General features: G+C 43.5%; 1 protein-coding gene and 1 pseudogene across 1 annotated transcript; one reads left to right on the forward strand and one right to left on the reverse strand.

Moving 5' to 3' along the window:
- Positions 1–1,200: 1,200 nt before the first annotated feature.
- On the reverse strand, positions 1,201–9,302 carry LOC100968329 (putative protein SSX9). Its single transcript, XM_008964562.2, is given in 7 exon segments — positions 1,201–1,387; positions 2,479–2,556; positions 4,055–4,190; positions 6,166–6,215; positions 8,057–8,152; positions 8,681–8,795; positions 9,234–9,302. Coding segments are annotated over 7 exon segments (645 nt in total). The 3' UTR covers positions 1,201–1,286.
- Positions 9,303–10,582: 1,280 nt separating this feature from the next.
- Positions 10,583–13,456, forward strand: LOC103785061 (ornithine aminotransferase, mitochondrial-like; annotated as a pseudogene).
- Positions 13,457–21,362: the final 7,906 nt, after the last annotated feature.

Here is a 21,362-nt window from a genome sequence, read left to right on the forward strand (position 1 = left end):
GAGGGGGGCTTGACCAGGACGCATGGCAATGGGGAAAAGCAGATGGGAGATGCTTATACTGGTACTTGGTGTGTGTGTGTGTCTGTGTGTGTGTGTGTGTGTGTGTAAATGCAGAGGAGAAAATCGGAAATTAAACACTCAGAACTGCCCTCAGTAGTCACATCTGGGGAGAGAGGAGGGTAGTGCTGTTCTATGGAGAGAATACCTGACTATACTTGTTTTCTGAGGTAGGTGCATGGATACACAAACCGAAATACACATTAAGCATGTCTTGCTCATCAATGAAAACATTAATATCTAACAGAATGGCACACTGTAACAAAATACAACAGAAACACTAACATCGAACTCTTGGCACACTAAAAAATGACGCTTAACTTTTCACTGTTGTGAACACTTGCTTTCACTTGCTATGCACCTGATGACGAGGGGTCCACAGCCATGCCCACGTTCGTGAAAGGTCACCACATTCTGCTTCTCATCATGGGCATGTGTCGTATCCCCGAGGCTGAGGCAAGAAGAGAGAAGGAAAGTAAGTGGCAGTGAGTTCCCACCACGTGACAACTCAATCTCAACTCCTCCTGACCTGCAGACCCTGCACACTCCGATTCTGCCCTCTCAGGACCTGCACACACCTTCCATGGTTCCTCGAAGTGAACCATCTGCTCATGCCACAGTGACTTCTTCGCCTGGGTTATCCATTCCTAGGCTAGAGGAAGGTGTGGCCCACATACAGGGCTGACCTGGAGTTTGGGAACACACAGCATCCTGGGTAGGGAGCATCCTTGGATATACAGGGTAGGGAGTAAAAAGAGCTTGCGAAGACCAGGCGCAGTGGCTCACGCCTGTAATCCCAGCACTTTGGGAGGCCGAGGCGGGTGGATCACAAGGTCAGGAGACCGAGACCATCCTGGCTAACACGGTGAAACCCCGTCTCTACCAAAAATACAAAAAAAATTACCCGGGAGTGGTGGCGGGCCCTTGTAGTCCCAGCTACTGGAGAGGCTGAGGCAGGAGAATGGCGTGAACCCGTGAGGCGGAGCTTGCAGTACGCGGAGATCATGCTGCTGCACTGCAGCCTGGGCCACAAAGGGAGAATCTGTCAACAACAACAACAACAAAAAACAACATGGGAAATCTCATCATTCAGCCTCAACGCTGTACACTAGAAAATTATGAGAAAGGAATGATTTGGGGAATAAGTGACAAGATAGGATACCAGTATCATAACAGAATAGCACATCTGCAGGGATGTGGGGGGATGAGCAGGAGGTTCACTTACGGAGTTACTCGTTGTCTTCCTCAGGGTCGCTGATCTCTTCATAAATCACCAGCTGCTTTCTCTCACTCAGTCTGTGGGTCCAGGCATGTTTCCCCCTTTTGGGTCCTATGATGGAGAATAGTTGGAAAATGAGGGTGGAGAGTGTTAGGCTCTGTTTTCTCAAAAAAAGGAGATGCCTCCCCCCTCCCAAGTGCCCATGGGCCTTCTTTATCCAGTTTTTCACATTCTCTGGCTTAGAGAGGCTGAGACCTTAGGCCCACACCAATACAGGCCAAATGCCGATTAAAGTTTTAGCTTCTGGCTCCTTCTGTTGTGGGGTTTAGATTCCCAACCTCTTCACTTATGGGAACATTCACGCATACCTCCTTTCATTCAGCACGTGTTTTTATTGAGGGCACGGAGGCATACTTTTTTCTAATCGCACAACATTTTCATAGTGCTTCACAGATGCTGCAATTTTTTTTTTGGAAACTCTCATCAATTTTACACTTTTCCATTATTATTATATCTGTTATGGTGATCTGTGATCAGTGAGCTTTGATATTATTACTGCAATTGTTTTTGTTGTTTTTCAGTCTTTTAAAATAATTTTAAATTTTTAATTTTTAATTTTTATTTTATTTTATTTTATTTGAGACGAAGTCTCGCTCTGTCACCCAGACTGGAGTGCAGTGGAGCAATCTCAGCTCACTGCAACCTCTGCTTCTCCAGTTCAAGCAATTCTCCTGCCTCAGCCTCCCAAGTAGCTGGGACTACAGGAGCATGTCACCACGCCTGGCTAATATTTTCTATTTTTAGTAGAGACAGGGTTTCACTGTATTAGCCAGGATGGTCTTGATCTCCCAACTTCACGATCGGCCTGCCTCAGCCTCCCAAAGTGCTGGGATTACAGGCGTGAGCCACAGTGCCCGTCCGTGTTTTTTATTTTTGTGCGTACACAGTAGGTGTATATGCTTATGGGGTACATGAGATGTTTTGATACACGCATGCCATGCGTAATAATCACATAATGGAAAATAGGGTATCCATCCCCTCAACCATTTATCCTTGTGTTACAAACAATCCAATTACACTCTTCTAGTTTTTTTAAAATGTACAATTAAGTTATTATTGACTATAATCACCCTGTTCTGTGTAATTGTTTGGGGGGTGGGTACCAGGAACTGCACCCATAGAATATGACAAACTGAATCGACCAATGTTGTGTGTGTTCTGACTGCTCCACCGATGAGCTGTTCCGCGTCTCTCTTCCTTTTCTTGGGCCTCCCTATTTCCTGAGACACAGCAACACTGAAATGAGGATTATTAACAACCTTACAATGGCCGTTAAGGGTTCAAATGAAAGGAAGAGTCGCATGCCTCTCACTCTAAATCACAAGCTAGAAATGGCTAAGCTTAGTGAGGAAGCATGCTGAAAGCCAAGACAGGCTGAAAGCTAGGCCTATTGCGCCAAACAGCCAAGCTGTGAATGCAAAGGAAAAGTTCTTGAAGGAAATAATAACACTAATACTCCAGTGAACACACGATAAGAAAGCAAAACTGCCTTACTGCTCAAATAGAGAAAGTTTGAGTGGTCAGGATATTTGACGAAACCAGCCACAACATTCCCTTAAGCCAAAGTCTAATTCACAGGGAGACCCGAACTCTCTTCCAGTCCATGAAAGCTGAGAGAAGTGAAGAAGCTGCAGGAGAAACGTGTGAAGCTAGCAGAGGTTGGTTCATGAGGTTTAAGGAAAGAAGCCATCTCCATAACTTAAAAGTGCAAGGCGAAGCAGGAAATCCTGATGGAGAAGCTGCAGGAAGTTATCCAGAAGATCTAGCTAAGGTCACTGATGAAGATGGCTACACCAAACAACAGATTTTCAATGTAGATAAAATAGCCTTCTATTGGAAGGAGATGCCTTCTAGGACTTTCATAGCTAGAGAGGATTGACTCCAACTTTGAAAGAATTCTACTGTGGGTAAAATGCTATCCAATAGCATCACACACTACAGAGAAATCCTTCATGAAATGGAGAGCTAATCGATGTGGCAAATTTCACTGTTGTGTTCTTTTAAGAAACTGCCACAGCCACTCCACCCTTCAGCAACCACCACCTTGATCAGCCAACAGCCATCAACACCCAGGCAAGACCCTCCACCAGCAAAAAGAGTGAGTCACTGAAGACTCAGAAGATTATTAGCATTTTTAACAATGAATTATTTTAAAATAAAGGTATGTACATTTTTAGACATAACGCTACTGCACTCCTAGTAGACTGCAGTATAGTGTAAGCATAATGTTTTTATGCACTGCCAAACCAAAAAAACAATGTGTGTGACTCACATTATTGCAGTGGTCTGGGACTGAATCTGCAATATCTCTGAAGTACACCTGTACTGGGTATCAGGCATTGAGCTGAGTAAGATATGATCCCAGGTTATCAAAGATAGAATCGCTTGAGCACCTTTCATATCATCAGGCCTTCTAGATTAAATATAATACTTCCAAACAATTTATGAACTATGATTCTTTATTTCCATCTTATGGACTAGGAATCTGGAACTGAGAAAATTTGGAAGACTTGCCCCAAGTCACGTGGTTTTTTATATGGATGACAACTCCAGTCTGTATCTCTGGAAGTCCAGTCAAACATCTCATCTGGAGCTGGGTGAGCTCCTCAGCCCAGTCTGCACCCAGGCTTGTCTGGGATCCATGCCACACACCCAGTCCACACACCTGAACATAGCCAGGGAAGTCAGAGGGGTTGTTCCCAAATTGTTTCCTCTTACCAGATGCCTTGTTAATCTTCTCAGAGGTAGTTCGTTTTCCCGGGGGGCACAGCTGTTTCCCATCGTTCTGTGAGCCAGATGCTTCTGGCACTTACTTCGAATCATTTCCTACCTCTGCTGGCTTCTTGGGCATGATCTTTATAATGTGAAGGTCACAGATAAACAGTATCGGTGACATTTCTACAGTGCTTTAGAGCTTACAAAGGGTCTTCACATGCATTACCTTAATGAATGTTCTCAACAACGCGGGGAGAGTTACACTTGCCTAAATGAGACAAACCTGGGAGATTAGAAGCAAAAGGAATGGCCTAAATGAATGCAGTTTCCAGGGCTAGAATGCTTATCTTCACACTCTTTTAAGACTGACATTCGTGGAAACAGCAGAAATCTCCATGTAGTTGAGAGTGTAGTACACAGAAGATTTGGAGAAAAATAGCATTCTAAGAATTCACAGGTCTACAAAAGGAAGAGCTTCTGTAAAATACAAGGGATCTCATATAAGCTCTTAGCTGCTGGGAGAGTAAATGTAAAAACATAGAGAGGGGACAAAACACTGCTGGGAAAGATGTTGTGGGGAGATGAATACAGGGACGGGAGAGGTAAAGAAATGGTTTGCTGAAATTAATCTAGGCAGCAAAGAAAGCAGTACCAGATCTGGCATACCACCCTACCGAGGCACCAATTGAATGTGGAATTCAGTGAGGTGGTACCCATACCAATTCTGGTTGCATTGGGATGTGTCACTGACCAACAATCTTAAGCTACTTTTTTTTTTTTTTTTTTTTTTTTTTGAGACACAGTCTTGCTCTCTTGCCAGGCTGGAGTGCACTGGCGCCATCTTGGCTGACTGCAACATCCAACTCCTGCGTTCAAGTGATTCTCCTTCCTCAGCCTCCAGAGTAGCTGGGACTACAGGCAGGTGCTACCACACCCCGCTAAGTTTTGTATTTTTAGTAGAGACGAGGTTTCACCATGTTGGGCAGGATGGTCTTGATCTCTTGACCTAGTGATCCATCCACCTCAGCCTCCCAAAGTGCTGAGATTACAGTCGCGAGCCACCGCGCCCTGCTCTTAATCTACTTTTTATTCAGCTTCCTCGCTTATGAAATAGTGAACAATACATGTAAAATAGTCTACGGGAAAGTCCTCTCTGAGCTTGTAGACACTGTTTAAAGGTAGTAATAATAACAATTAATACCTTTCATGATCCGTCTTTGAATTCGGTCTCCACACTGGCAACCCAACTCCCAGATCCCTTTATCCTCTAAACCAGAGTTGGATCTGCAGTTGTGGGATCACTCATTCAGGGGCCTTCGAGGGAACCCCTGGGCTGGGATGGGGGCTTCCGGGACGCCCCAGGTGCAGACAAGGTCCTCAAGGAGCTCACAGTAGGGAGGGGCCAACAGTCAAACCTATTCCTAAGCCATGGGAGTGGCCCCGGTAACAGGAGAGGCCAGCTGGTCCTTCCTGTTGCGAGAGTGGGTGTCTCAATGGAAGCACCAGCAGGCCCTATGGGGTAAAGCCCTAGTGAGCAACATCTGAACTTCATAAACAAATGCAAACGTGAATGAGCTTTAAATGGCTTGGAGCTCTGGATCAGACTACCACTGCCACTGTGCCCCAGGAAAATTCTTTAACATCTCTGTACAATGATAGCCTCATTTTATTATTATGTTGCTGATAACTATGATCTAAAACATGAACTATGATTCTTTACTTCCATTTCATGGACCAGGAATCTGGAGCTCAGAGAACTCAGAAGATTTGTGCCAAGTCACATGGCTTTTATGTGGATGACAACAGAAGTGTGTGACTCGTTATTATTTGGAGATAATAATAGAAACAACATCATAGAGGTCTTCTTAAGGATTAAATAAATTCATCCATGTGAACTGCTTAAAATAGTATCTGGCATCACTATGAAAACAAAAGATGTATTGAGGATCACAACTGTTAGTGTTATCAAGCTGTTGGTGCTACATCAGGTGTTGTGATAGATATGGGGAGAAGGAGGCAGTGAGGGCATTTTTTATATTCTCCCACTCTTACCAGTGTTCCCATCTGTGGAGGGACAAAGGTTCTCTGGTCCTTTAGATTTGAGAGATACTCACCTTCGGGAAGATTCCCTGGAGCCTGCCGAAAGTCATCTGAGGACGTTCAACTGCAAGAGAATACATCAGAATTTTTCCTTGTTGGTAAAGATTTCCAAACTCTATAGAGACTTCTGTAGCATCAGGGTATTCTGCAGCAGAGGCTTCTGAGTCCACTCATTGTTGAGGAGTTATTTCAGATTTGCTTCTGAATTATGTTTAGTAATGGTTGATTCATTTATCTGTGGCATCCATTCAGAATTTTCCATCTCACAGTTTATCAAATGTGGACTAAACCCCATCACAGTCTCATCTTATTACTTTACTTATCTTTTACTTTTTTCCAAATAATTAAATTGATTGGTTAAGAATCTGAACTGTATCCACTCAAGATGTGCAACAACTGAAAATCATTGTACACTTCAAATGGGTGAATCTTATGGTATGTGAATTAAGCTGTTAAATGTGTGATGAACCATGGATGATTTAGTCCAGTGGCTCTGAAATATTTTCAGTATAAAGACACTTCTTTAATGTCAAAATCTTGGCAGACACTCAAGCCCTGGATTTTCAGATCTCTTGTAGTGATCGTGGGAGATTGTAGAATCTGGCCTTTTTAGTTGGGGAGTAATAGGTCTATTGGAGATAGTTTGGACATTCTGACCTTGTCTTATAATTGTGTTGTCAGAGCAGAAGAGCAGGGAAACACATATGCCCCCTTTATATTACTGAAATGTACAAAGATCTCTACCCAAGAACCTGTCTTTTTTTCACCCTATGTTATCTCTGCTCTCTGACAAGTGGGAAAGCTCTCTGTGTGTTGGATGAGGGATCACTCTTTCAAACTCACTCCCGAGCTCATCACAGAGAATCAGGGTTCTTTGGGAATGAGAAGACTATTTGGTTTTGATAAAATACAGAGAAACAACGATATTTATTACGTAATGTGTTCATCAACCTCACTCCTAAGATACCTTTCCAATACCTACATGCTGTTAATGAAACAAACTCTGGAAGTTTTTGGCGGATCTACACTAGTAACATTTTCTTTCTTTTTTTTTCTCTTGTAACATTATTTTAACAGTCCTTTGATTCATTAACAGTGCTTAGGAAGAACAACATGTCGTTTAAAAAAGAAATATTTCAAACACACAGAAAAGTATGGGGAATAATATTGAGTCCAGTCGGATCTCAACATTACCCCACAGCTATGTTAGGTTTGATTTATTTATTCAGAATATTAGAAAAACTACAAACAGGCCGGGCGTGGTAGCTCACACTTGTAATCCCAGCACTTTGGGAGGCTGAGGTGGGTGGATCACCTGAGATCAGGAAGTTTGAGACCAGCCTGGCCAACATGGTAAAACCCCGTCTCTACCAAAAATAAAAAATGAGCTGGGTGTGGGGGCGGGCAACTGTAACCCCAGCTACTCCGGAGGCTGAGGCAGGAGAATCACTTGAACCCAGGAGGTGAAAGTTGGAGTGAGCTGAGATTGCCTTATTGCACTCCACCCTGGCCGAGAAGAGTGAAACTCCATCTCAAAAACAAAAACAAACAAAACACACTATCGACAAGTCACAGCTGAAGCTGTGTGTGCAGCACTCAGGAATCCCTGCCCTCCCTCCCTCCTCCACTTACAGCCAGTCACCTTAATTTGATGGCTTTTTATTCACATTCATGTTTGTATACATTTACCATTTATTTATTATCTATAAAAATATATATACTTGTTTTTCAAGTTTTAAAATGTTACATGAATGGCCTCTGTAGTTAACTTTCTGCATGCAATTTTTTTTCACTCAGCCCTGATGTGTATGAGGGAACAAATGCCTGAGGATCTTTCCCAGGTAGCTGAGCTGAAAAGCAATTGGGCTTGATGAGACCCTTTCCAGCCCCTTCCCATCTACTCACCCTGATTCCTGTGGTTACGGTCATTATCAAAATCATTCCCCTGGAGGTCTGTGGCCCCTGTATTACGCATGAAAGGTGGGAGGGTAGCCTTGAAACCTAGAAAGAAGCAAAATGTTTATTCCTAAGAGACAAGCTTTGACCTGCCACGGTGGCTCATATCTGTAGTACCAGTGCTTTGGGAGGCTGAGGCTGGAGTATCGCTTGAGGCCAGGAGTTCAAGGCTGCAGTGAGCTATGATTGCACTACTGCACTCTAGCCTAGGTGACAGACTGAGACTCTGACTCAAAAAAAAAGAAAAAAAAAAGAAAGAGAGATACAAGCCGAGAGAAGGAAGGTAGGGACGGTGTGGAGGTGCCGGGATGCCACAGAGACACTTGGACTCATCAGAACAGAAGCCTAAGGGAGAGAAACGTGCAGGATCCAGGTATGAGCTCCACTGTGGCCAGTCCCTGCCCTCAGCCCTGACAGGATACAGAAGAGCAGAACACCCAGAAGCTACCTTGCGATTTTTCCCTGCACAAAAGGAAAATGTGGGGTACTTTCTGCAGCCTAAGAAGTAGCCAAAGCAGGAAAAGGGATGCTCATGTGTCCCCAGACTTGTCTGTACCTAGAACTTTCTGTTACCTAGTTTAGTCATGGCCTCATACTTTCTCTTCATATACACATAGCTGATTTTCTCCGAGGATTTCATCTTTTCCCACTCTTTCTTAGAGAAGTATTTGGCAATATCATCGAAGGCCTAGGAAAAGATAAAAAAGGAATTTTGTCAATGACTCAGCTAGACATGTCTGCCATTCAGCTGGAGCCGCTTCCTGTGTGCTGGATCTGGGAAGTGGGGATGATAATCCGTCCTGGTTGATGCCATGGCTAACTGACAGAACATGAGGGACCTTTCCTAGCTTCACCCCTGCCACACAGTAGGGCTTTAATGCTGCTGACTGGCTCTCTTCCCACTTTCCAGAATGGACTGAGATTCACCAAATGTAGTGCACGGTCACAGACTTGTCTCCAAGGATGCTAGTTGATGACAGAGCGAGGATGGGAGGCTCTCAAGGGTCCAGATCTCCCCCAAGACCCTGCTCCTTGTCTCCAGTATCTCTGTCCTCCCCTCCTCAGAAACTTGGTCACCCCACACTGTCCCCTGGGCCACTACTTTGCCCCCTCCAGGTCACCTCACCTTTTGTATCTTCTCTGGTATTTGAGCACCAGCCTTAGGTCTCCTTGCAAAGGCGTCGTCTCCGTTCATGGCACCGGGAGCAGTCTGACCTGCAAGAGAAACAGACCGAGTCTTTCCAGCCACAGCAGCTTTAGTCTTGTGGAGGAAGAAATCTGTGAAAGCCGGCCACCCTCAGTCACCTGGAATCAGGTGCTTCATTTCTCCATCCGGGGCTTATCTGTCCCTGAGTAAGGATATGGGGAGAAATCAGATGAAAACAGGGAACCAGGGGTCTCTGGGAGAAGTATTGATTTGGGATGACAGGCTTCCTGTGGGCAAAGCAGCCTTGAGTCTTTGGGAGGGGGTTGGCTAATGTTGTTAGTAGTTTCCCTGGGGCCAGGCTTACCCTGAAAGATGTACAGACCCTTTTTGGGAAGGCAGAGATGTGACTGTGTAATTTTATTCAGTGGGGGCATGCTGACACCCACACTCAATAAAAAAAGGAAGGGAAGTGAGTCCCAGAGATAACATGGTCTCTCTGGTGATGGATCTGATCAGGCAGAGGGATGGGGGGTTCTGTTCTGTTGAAGAGAAATGAGCATGGCTAATATGAACGGATTTAGAAGCTATTACTGGGTGATTTGTAAATTATTAGAAGAAGAGAGCTAGAATTTCTGAGACTACAAGAGCCCGCCATCACTTAGAGAGAATGTGGAGCATTTCAAGATGCAGCAATCAGCCAGGTGTAGTGGCTCACGCCTGTAATCCCAGCACTTTGGGAGGACAAGGAGGGTGGGTCGCTTGAGTCCATGAGCTTGAGACCAGCCTGGCCAACATACCGAAACCATCTCTACTAAAACAACAACAACAAAACACACACACACACACACATTAACAGAAGCGGAGTGGTGTGCGCCTGTAGTCCCAAGGCCTACGTGAGAGGATCACTTGATCCCAGGAGGAAAGATTTGAGTGAGTTTGTTTGTTTGTTTGTTTGTTTGTTTTGAGTCATGGTCTCTCTCTGTTGCCCAGGCTGGGATGCAGTGGTGTGATCATGGCTCACTGCAACCTCCGCCTCGTGGGTTCAAGTGATCCACCAGCTGTGGCCTCCAAAACTGGAGTTACAAGCGTGAGCCACCGTACCCGGCCCAAATTTGTTAAGTTACTAGAGTTCCCAGGAAAAATCCCATACCTGAAAAAGTTAGAAACTGACAGGAAGGATTTGAGATGGCGACCTGCCTCACATACACTCCTTATTAAAACTAGATAACAAATGCACCGCGGAGGAGGGGAGGGGTAGGAAGAATGGAAAAAGAAAATCAGCACATGCTTACTCTGATTTTGGAAGAATCGAAAGAGAAAATCAGACCATGCGTACTCTGAGTATGGAAGAATCGAAAGAGAGAGAAAGTCAGAGCATGCATACTCTGAACTTAAAGTAGCCAATCCCGGGGGATGCTTTAGGCGGGAAAATCAGAGTCTCCACCCCCAGTTAGAAAGTTCTGTCCCTGGAGGCTGGACTGATAGACGCCACATCGGCTTTGCTTATCCCGCCTACTGTTCTGACTTCTGATTGGCCAGTTGGAGTTCACCGACTGCCCTGATTGGTCTATCATCCTTGCGCAGTGACATTGCACAATATTGTCTCCTCCTCCAGCCACACTTTGTTGCCACTGGGACAAAGTGGGTGGTCCTCAGGCGCCGTCAGATTTTGAAATCTCTGAAGACCATGCCTGGATCTCGGGTTAAAAATCTGGATTCTAGTCTGAAGAGCGAGAAGAAAAAAATAGTCGGATCTGTGATTTTTCTACTTGAAAGACACAATGTTTTCCAGACTAGCACATTTGCAGAGCTTTGCTGTACTTAGTCGTGGCTTTCATTCTTCAGTGGCTTCTATATCTGTTGCCACTGAAAAAACAGTCCAAGGCCCTCCAACCGCTGATTACATTTTTGAAAGGGAATCTAAGTGTGGTGTGCTCAATTACCATCCTTACCTGTAGCCCTGGAGAGACGAAAATGTATTTACTTACGGGATGTGATTGTGGTATTGGTTACATCCGCCTTGGCCAATCTTCCCGCCTCGGTCTCGCGACTACAGGCGGGAACCACCCCACCCCCACTAATATTTTTTGTTTTTTGATTTTTTAAAAGAGACAGTTTCGCTATGTTGGTCAGGCTGGTCTCGACGTCCTGGGCTCAAGCGATCCTCCCGCCTCAGCCTCGGGACTACAGGCATGCACCACCTTGCCCAGGCTTTTTTTTTTTTTTTTTTAAGTAGAAACCATGTTTCGCTATGTTGACCAGACTGGCCTCAACCTCCTGGGCTCAAGGGATCCTTCCACCACAGCCTCGGGACTACAGCCATGCACCACCCGGCCCACGCTTTATTTATTTATTTATTTTTTAGTGGAAACCAGGTTTCGCTATGTTGGCCTGGGCTCAAGGGATCCTCCCGCCTTGGCCTGGGGACTACAAGCATGCACCACCCTGCCCACCCTATTTTTTTTTTTTTTTTTTTTTTTTTTTTGCTTCTTTGTTTGTTTCTTTCTTTAGTAGAAACCGGGTTTCGCTATGTTGCCCAGGCTGGCCTCAATCTCCTGGGCTCAAATGATGCTTTCACCTCGGCCTCAGGAATACAGGAGTGTGCCATTCTCCCTGCTCATTTTAATTTTATTTATTTATTTATAGGAAAGACAGGCTTTCGCTTTGTTGACCAGGCTGGTATTGACCTCCTGGGCTCAAGCAGTCCTCCCACCTTGGCCTCGGAACTACAGGGGTGAGCCATCCCACCCACGCAGTTTTTTTGTTGTTCTTGTTGTTAGTAGAAATGGGGTTTCGCTATGTTGGCCAGGCTGGCCTCGACCTCCCGGGCTCAAGCAATCCTCCCGCCTCAGCCTGGTGACTACAGGCTCACACCACCCCACCACCACTAATATTTTTAATTTCTCTAGTAGAGACAGTTTTGCTATGTTGTCCTGGCTGGTCCCTACCTCCTGGGCTCAAGCGATGCTCCCGCTTCGGCCTTGGGACTACAGGCATGCACCACCCTGCCTTTTGCTATTTTTCCCAGGCTGGTCTTGACCTTCTGGGCTCACTCAATGATTTGAACCTGGGAAGCCGAGGTTGCATTGAGCTGAGATCACACCACTGCACTCCAGCTTGGGCGACAGAGCAAGACTGTCAAATAAATAAATACATCCATACATGAAAGAAAGAAGAAAGAAAAGAAAGAAAGAAAAAGAAGGAAGGAAGGAAGGAAAGAAAGAAAGAAAGAAACCAGCTGAATCTCCGTAAAAACAGTAAGCTTTGTGGTATATTAACTTACCCTCATCCCATCTCGTGCTCCCAGCTTGGTTCTGTTCATTGCTGATGAAATACACATAGGATTGGCCAGAACTGGTAGATGGCTAGTTATTGATCATGAAAATGTCAGACCTGATATAGTCCTCCTTGGAAAGGCCTTTTCTGGGGGCTGATACTCTGTGTCTGCAGTGCTGTGGGACGATGACATAATGCTGAGCATTAAGCCAGGGGAACATGGGTCCACATACGGTGGCAATCCACTAGGCTGCCGAGTGGCCATCGCAGCCCTTGAGGTTTTAGAAGAAAATCTTGCTGCAAATACAGAAAAAAATGGGTATTCTCTTGAGAAATGAACCCATGAAGCTACCTTCTGATGCTGTAACTGCCGTAAGAGGAAAACAATTATTGTGTGTGTGTATGTATGTATGTATGTATGTATGTATGTATGTATGCGTGTATTTAGAGTCAGAGGTTCACTCTGGTTGCCCAGGATGCAATGGTGTGATCTTGGCTCACTGCAACCTCTGCCTGCTGGGTTCTAGCTATTCTCCTGCCTCAGCCTCCTGAGTAGCTGGGATTACAGACACGTGCCACTATGCCCAGCTAATTTTCATATTTTTAGTAGAGACTGGGTTTCACCATGTTGGCCACGCTGGTCTTGAACTCCTGACCTCAGGTGATGCACCCACCTCGGCCTCCCAAAATGTTGGGATTACAGACGTGAGCCACTGTGCCTGGGAGGAAAATAATTATTAATTTCTATTGTTATTAAAGAAACCAAAGATTGTGATGCTTGGAAGGTGTGTCTACGACTTCAAGATTATCCACTTCTGGCCAAGCCAACCCATGGCGACATCATCAGGTTTCGCCTCCGCTGGTGGTGAAGGGGGATGAGATTCGAGTCCAGTGAAATCATTAACAAGGCCATCTTGTCGTTCTGAGGGTAGCGGCTGTTTTCAGTGGTCCCCAGGAGCCGGCTGGAGACAGGTGGTCTTGTAAAAGCTCTGCTTTTAATGCAGGCACATTCCACTCCGTGTGTCTTCAAAACCTTTTTGTGGAGTATCTATTTTTTTCAGTTAATACATAGTAGAACAACGTTTATGAAGCTGCTGTTTGCTTTGTAACGTAAGTAAGAGCATGCAATGGCATCTATGTTCTGTGAAAGTGTTTTGATGTGTTGTGTACTTTCTAATGTTAAACGTATCTATATATACAGACAGCGTTTAAATTATATCCTTCAGTATACTTTATATATGTTTTTATAATTTCCTTGCTGGTATAAATGCTTTGTATTTGAAAAAGTTGTCTCTAGGGAATTACATAAAAGACTTCACCTTATAAAGTCGAATCATTGTTATCATTAAATTTTAGGAAGGATGAATGGTTAAGCATGTATAAAATACTAATATTAAGTAAACTTCATGTTGGCCAACACCAGGATGTATTCTATGGATGTCATTATTTTCAATTAAGAATTAGTGTTTAACATTCCTAAATTGTTTTGAGTGCTTGATTATAATTTGTTTAAAAATGTTTAATATTTCTTTAAATTTAAAATAAAGCTTGTATTTCAGAAGAAAAAAAAAGATACAGAACATGCCTGGGTGCAGTGGTTCACGCTTGTAATCCCAGCACTTTGGGAGGGCGAGGTGGGCAGATTACTTGAGATCAGGAGTTCAAGACCAGCCTGGCCAACATGGAGAACCCCGTCTCTACTAAAGATACAAAAATTAGCCGGGCATGGTGGCACACGCCTGTATTCCCAGCTACATGGGTGGCTGAGACAGGAGAATCTCTTGAACCCGGGAGGCAGAGGTTGCAGTGAGCCAAGATCATGCCACTGCACTACAGCCTAGGTGACAGAGTGAGAATCCCTCTCAGAAAAAAAAAAAAAATAGGTACAGAACATTTCCATCATCACAATGCTATCCCTTGTGCTACTCATTTTTAGTAATACTCACTCTCATCCCATCCACCATCCCTAACCCCTGGCAACCACTAATCTGTTTTTCATTTCTATAATTTTGTCTTTTCTACAATGCTGTACAAATGAAATCTTATAGTATATAACGTTTTAGGGACTTATTTCACTCAGCATAATTCCATGGAGATTCCTCCAAGATATTGATATTTGTGTATCAATAGTTCATTGCTGTTGTTGTTGTTGTTGTTGTTGTTGTTGTTGTTGTTGTTGTTGAGACGGAGTCTCACTCTGTCGCCCAGGCTGGAGTGCAGTGTCTCGGCTCACTGCAACCTCTGCCACCCAGGTTCAAGCAGTTTTCTAGCTTCAGCCTCCCAAGTAGCTGTGACTACAGGTGCGTGCCACCACGCCTGGGTAATTTTTGTATTACTAGCAGAGATGGGGTTTCAACATATTGGCAAGGCTGGTCTTGAACTCCTGACGTCATGATCCACCCGCCTCAGCCTCCCAAAGTGCTGTGATAACAGGGTGAGACACTGTGCCAGGCCAGTAGTTCATTTTTATTACTGAGTAGTATTCCATAGGATGGATGTCCCACAGTTTGACCATTCACTTATTGTAGGACATATTGATTATTTCCAGCTACTGGCTATTACAAGTAAAGCTGCTATGAACAATTATGTACAAGTTTCTGTATGGACATACATTTTAATTTCTCTGAAGTGTAATTGTTGAATTGTATGGTCATCGCATGTTTAGTTTTATAAGAAACTACCAAACTGCTTTCCAGAGTGGCTGTAAGATTTTACCTTCCCAGCAGCACTTAATGAGGTGTCCAGTTTCTCTGCATCCTCATCACCATTTGGTGTTGTCACTATGTCTTTTATTTTAGCTATTGTAATAAGTGTGTAGTGATGCCTCACTGTGGTGTTATTCTGCATCTAGTGAAGCAAATGAGTGTTGAACATCTTTTCATGTGCTTATTTGCTTATTTCCTCTTCAGTGAAATGTATGCTCATATCTTTTCATAATTTTCTAATTGGATTATTTGGGTTTTTTTTTTACCTTTGAGTTATTATTATTATTATTTTTTTTTAAGGCAGAGTCTCTCTCTGTTACCCAGGCTGGAGTGCAGTGGCATGATCTTGGCTCACTCCAACCTCCGCCTTCCAGGTTCAAGCAATTCTCGTGCCTCAGCCTCCCGAGTAGCTGGGATTACAGGCACGCATCATCATGCCTGTCTAATTTTTGTATTTCAGTAGAGATGTGTTTTTTGCCATGTTGCCCAGGCTGGTCTTGAACTCCTGGCCTCAAGGGATCTGCCCTCCGTCGACCTCAACCTTTCAAAGTGCTAGGATTACAAGTGTGAGCCACCAAACTCAGCCTACCGTTGAGTTTTGAGAGTAGTATACATATCCATTACATATTCTGGATGTGAGTCCTTTCTTGGATATGTGGTTTGCAAACATTCTCTCCCAGATCATACCCTGTTTTTTCATCCTTTTAACAAGATTTCTTGCAGAGCACAAGTTTTAAATTGGATGAAATCTAATTTTTTTTCCTTATTGATTATGCTTTTTGAACCATTCACTGTGCCCTAGATCTCAGACGTTTCTCCTATATTTTCTTGTAAAAGTTTTCTTTTAGTTTTATAGTTTAGATTTAAATCTGTGATGCACTTGAGTTACTTTTTTGTATAAAGGTAAGAAAATTAGGTCTTTTTTTTTTTGGCCTATGTCTACAACATCTCCAGCACCATTTGTTAAGCAGACAATCCTTCCTTCTTTTTGTCTCTTGGTAAAAAATCAGTGTGGGGCTATTTCTAGGTTCTCTATTTTGTTCCAGTGATCTATGTGTCTACTCTTCTCCCAGTACTACATAGTCTTAATTCCTGTAGCTATATAAGAAGTATTGAAATATGAAAGAGCCATTCCTCCCATCTTATTCTTCTTTTTCAAAAATTGTCTTAGCTATATAAATATTTTTTGAGAAGGAGTCTCACTTGTGTCGCCCAAGCTGGAGATCAGTGGGGTGATCTTGGCTCACTACAGCCTCCACCTCCCATGTTCAAGTGATTCTCCTGCCTCAGCGCCTCGAGTAGCTGGGATATCAGGCACTCACCACCACACCCAGCTAATTTTTGTATTTTTAGTAGAGATGGTGTTTTGTCATGTTGGCCAGGCTGGTCTCGAACTGACCTGAAGCGATCCGCCCATCTCCGCCTTCCAAAGTGCTGGGATTACAGGCGTGAGACACCACTCCCAGCATTGTCTTAGCTATTGACAATTTGTTACAGCAACAATCAAAAATGAATATACTTAGAAACAGATTAGTGTAACAAAATAGAAAGTCAAGAAACAGACTAATTTATATACCAACTTCAGCATGCATTTCCAAACAAACAGTGGGCAAAAGATGGGTTGTATAATAAAGGATTGTTGACAAGTGTCTATCCATTTGAAAAAATAAAGATGAAATCCTTACGCCGAACCACATAAAATAATAAATTCTAAAAGTTCGGAGACATAAATGTGAAAACGTGAAGTCATAAAGAACTAGATGAAAATTCAGGAAAATATTATAGTGTAAGACATCTTGAATTGGCATAAGCAATTCCTGACATTACACCAAGGATATAAACAATCTGACATAGTTAAAGATGTAAAAATTAAAGTATCATCTAAGTCAAAAGACACCATAAACAACTGTTTAAAAAGGCAAATTTTAGGCTGGGCGCGGTGGCTCACGCCTGTAATCCCAGCACTTTAGGGGGCTGAGGAGGGCGGATCACGAGGTCAGGAGATCAACACCATCCTGGCTACCATGATGAAACCTCGTCTCTAATACAAATACAAAAAATTAGCCAGGCCTGGTAGCACATGCCTGTAGTCTCAGCTACTCGGGAACCTGAGGCAGGAGAATCACTTGAACACGGGAGGCAGAGGTTGTAAATTTAAGAGGAAGCAGAAGATTTCAATAAGCAAAGGTGAGGAGAAAAATACTAGAATTTATTGAAAAGTGTAAAGTTTAGATTGTAAATTAAAAAAATTATAGTCTTGAACTAAATTTGCAGGTATTATAAACATGGAAGATGGGAGGAGGGACAGAAAAGAAAAGAGAAGTTCTTTTGGTGTTCAACGAATGGATGCAGATACTAATGAATGATAGAATGGTAGAATGGTTAAAAACACGAGCATTTTATTTTGTTTTATTTTAGACAGGGCCTCGCTCTGATGCCCAGGCTAGAGTTCCTTAGCACAATCGTGGCTCACTGCAGCCCCAGCCTCCTCTGCTCAAGTGATCCTCCTGCCTCAGCCTCCCATGTAGCTGGGACTTCAGGTATGAACCACCACCCCTGGCTAATTAATTTTTTTTGGTAGAGATAGGGTCTTGCTATGTTGCCCAGGCTGACCTTGAACTCTTGTCCTCAAGCAATCCTCCCACCTCTACCTCTCAAAGTGGTGGGATTACAGGAGTGAGTCACTATGCTCAGTTAATGCTAGTATTTTAGAGTACAAACTCTGGAGCCAGACAGCTTGGGTGCAGTTTCTGGCTTCTCAACTTATTAAGCTATGTGACCTTGTGTAAGTCATATAACCTTTCTGTGTCTCAGGCTACTCAAGAGTAAACTGGGGATAACCACACTATCTAGCTCATTTGATTGCTATGATTAAATGGGTAAGTACGTGTAAAGCACTTAGAATAGCGCCTGTCATGTGGTTAAGTTAGTATATATCTTTTAGTTGTTGTTGGTAATGACTTCAAATTACTTTTAAAATGTAAAAGCATATCTGGTTCAAGAAGAAGATGGTGAACCAGGAATAGCTGCTGGCTTCCTTCCCAAACCAAATCTTGCAGATGCCACAGAGGAGGTGGGAAGTGGTTGGAGTTCAGAACAGTTCCTGTAACAAAACCCTTGATGGTTTGGCCCCACTGGGGGATGAGACGGCTTAGAGTGGGAAAAGGTCAGAGGCCACAGACGGAGGATCAGCCCAGGTGGAGCTTTCTAAGTTGCATTCTTGTTTTCTCCTTGTTTTCTGGATGGCTCATTACCTGTTGTGTAAACATATAGAGCAGACACTTGGCAGGGCTGGCCTAGTGCTAGCCCAAAGTGGCGTGATAACATTAAGGAATAGGGGGCTTGGAAAGCTCCTTAAAAAAGTGCAGACTCATCAAAGCTGGCCAGTAACTGAACATTCCTTTCCTACCTCTCCCTCTGCCCTCTGAGCTAGGCAATTACAACCAATATCACCCACCCATAGACTCCCTCCACTCTGTAAGGCAGAAATCCTGTAAGCGTCTCTGGGGGCTCATAGGCTAGGGACTGGAAAGAAGAATTGGCTCAGCTCAGCTCCAGAGGCTCCGTATCCTACGATCTATCAATCCAGAAACCCTGAAACTCATGTGGAGTGTCTGGACTTACGCATCTTCCCAGGGACAAAGAGTTATATAGAAAAACTATCAGACAGGTCAGGCGCGGTGGCTCATGCCTGTAATCTCAGCACTTTGGAAGGCCAAGGCAGGGGGATAACCTGAGGTCAGGAGTTCGAGAACAGCCTGGCCAACACGGTGAAACTCTGTCTCTTCCAAAAGTACAAAAATTAGCCCGATGTGGTGGTGTGCACTGGTAGCCCCAGCTACTCGGGAGGCTGAGGCAGTAGAATCGTTTGAACCCGAGAGTCGGAGGTTATAGTGAGCCAGGATTATGCCACTGCACTCCAGCCTGAGTGACAAAGTGAGACTCTGTCTCAAAAAAAAAATTCCTTTCTTTCAACACTTTGGAGTTATTACACCATTGTATCCTTGCCTCCAGTGTGGTGTTTGAGAGACCCGATGTCAGTTTAATTATTTTTCCTCTGTAAGTAACCTGCTATTTCTCTCTGATCATTTTAAAAATACTTTTTCTTTCTTTCACAATTTTACATTTCACTGATCCTGTGTGTGTGTGTACTTACAATACCTTTAAATCTTAAGTTATTTTTCTAAATCTGAGAAATTCTCTTTCATTACTTATTTAAGTACACTCTCCTGTTTAATGACTGTATTCTCTTCTTATAAGGCTACTATTAGATGTGTTTTGACATTTATTCTTTTATCCTCCCTATTAATTAACTTTTATTTCATTTACTTCATCTGTATCCATTACCGATTAGTTTTATTAATTCTTTAGACTCATTTCCTCAGGTCAGCAATTGCCTTTTCAATTATATCCGTTTTAATATCCAACCTATTTCACTGAATTATTTACTTGAGCATTTAATGTTTTCATATCCAATCTATCCAATAGGTTATTTATTTTTTTATTTATTTATGATGGAGTCTTGCTCTGTTGCCCAGGCTGGAGTACAGTGGCGCGATCTTGGCTCAATGCACCTTGCCTCCCCAGTTCAAGCAATTCTCCTGCCTCAGTAGATAATTTAAAAAAAAAAAAAAAAGCTGCATTTGGTGGTGTGTACCTGTAGTCCCAGCCACTCAGGAGGCTGGGGCAGGAAGATTGCTTGGGCCCTGGAGTTTGAGGCTGCAGTGAGCTAGGATTGGGTCACTGCACTCTAGCCTGAGTGACAAAGTGAGACTTTGTCTCTGAAAATTAAAAAAAAAAAAGATCGTAGGCACGATTTTACTCAGAAGGGGGAGTACTATGAGATGTACACGGGCCACTGCAATGGGTTTTTGTGGTAGGAGAGATATTGGGATCGACTTGGACTCCACCAAGGACAAGTGGGGATTTATAGTCAAGAGTAGGGTTGGGGGGAGCGGGATCAGAAGATGGGAAATTACTTGGAGGAGACATCAGGTGCAGGCGGATTCTGGCTAAACAGACTTGACAGGAATTTTGCTGAAACAGGCTTAATGGGCAGAGTCCCTGGATGGGGAGGTGTGAGCCACCTCACCTGACCAACAGGCTTTGTTTAATATGTCAGTTTTCATAAGTAATCTAGGTATAATTGTTAAAAATGAATAAACGAGGTAAATGTGAGATACATGTTTATAAATGAACTTTTCATATAATTGGAAATCTTTTTTTCTTGCTCTTATCATACGAAGATGAAATATTAAAGTTGTGTTATGTTAGATTAAGTAATAGGTACTCACTAAATATTGGGATCATTTCCAACTAAGAAAACAGCTGAAACAAATCGCTAAACTTAAATACAAGTTTGTTCTTGGCCCTTAAGTTTTATAAAACACAAAAGATATTTGGATCCGTTAATAAAACGCCCTGTTCTACATTGAAAATTGTTCTGGCTGGGCGTGGTGGCTCACCCCTGTAATCCCAGCACTTTAGGGGGCCGAGGAGGGCGGATCACGAGGTCAGGAGATCAACACCATCCTGGCTAACACAGTGAAACCCCGTCTCTACTAAAAATACAAAAAAATTAGCCGGGCGTAGTGGCACGCGCCTGTAGTCTCAGCTACTCAGGAGGCTCAGGCAAGAGAATCGCTTGAACTTGGGAGCCGGAGGTTGAAGTGAGCGGAGAAGGAGCCACTGCACTCTAGCCTGGTGACATAGCGAGACTCTATCTCAAAAAAAAAAAAAAAAAGTTACAACCTGTTCTCTCTGAAGCGTAGTACCTGAAGGCTTCCTCTGCAAATAAGAATTTAAAAAAAACTAAGAACGACTCACTTCACATAATCAACTTTCACAATGGTTAAAGCAGAGTCCTGCTTAGCAATGCACAAAAATTCTCCTTTGTGATCCATTCATTTTACTGCTGTTGACTTTCTTGCTTATGCTTTCAGACAGAGTCACTCTCCTTTGACCAAACTTGAGTCGGGCTCCTCTGAGTCCTGTTTCTGACTAGGTCTCAACCTCGGGCTCTGTCTTTCATCCAGGAACTCTGCCCATTTAGCCTGTTTCAGCAAAAATCCTGTCAAGTCAGTTTATCCAGAATCCCCCTGCACCTGAGTTTTCCTCTAAGTAATTT

This window comes from Pan paniscus, chromosome X (assembly GCF_029289425.2).
Source record: "Pan paniscus chromosome X, NHGRI_mPanPan1-v2.0_pri, whole genome shotgun sequence".
Lineage (NCBI taxonomy): Eukaryota > Metazoa > Chordata > Mammalia > Primates > Hominidae > Pan > Pan paniscus.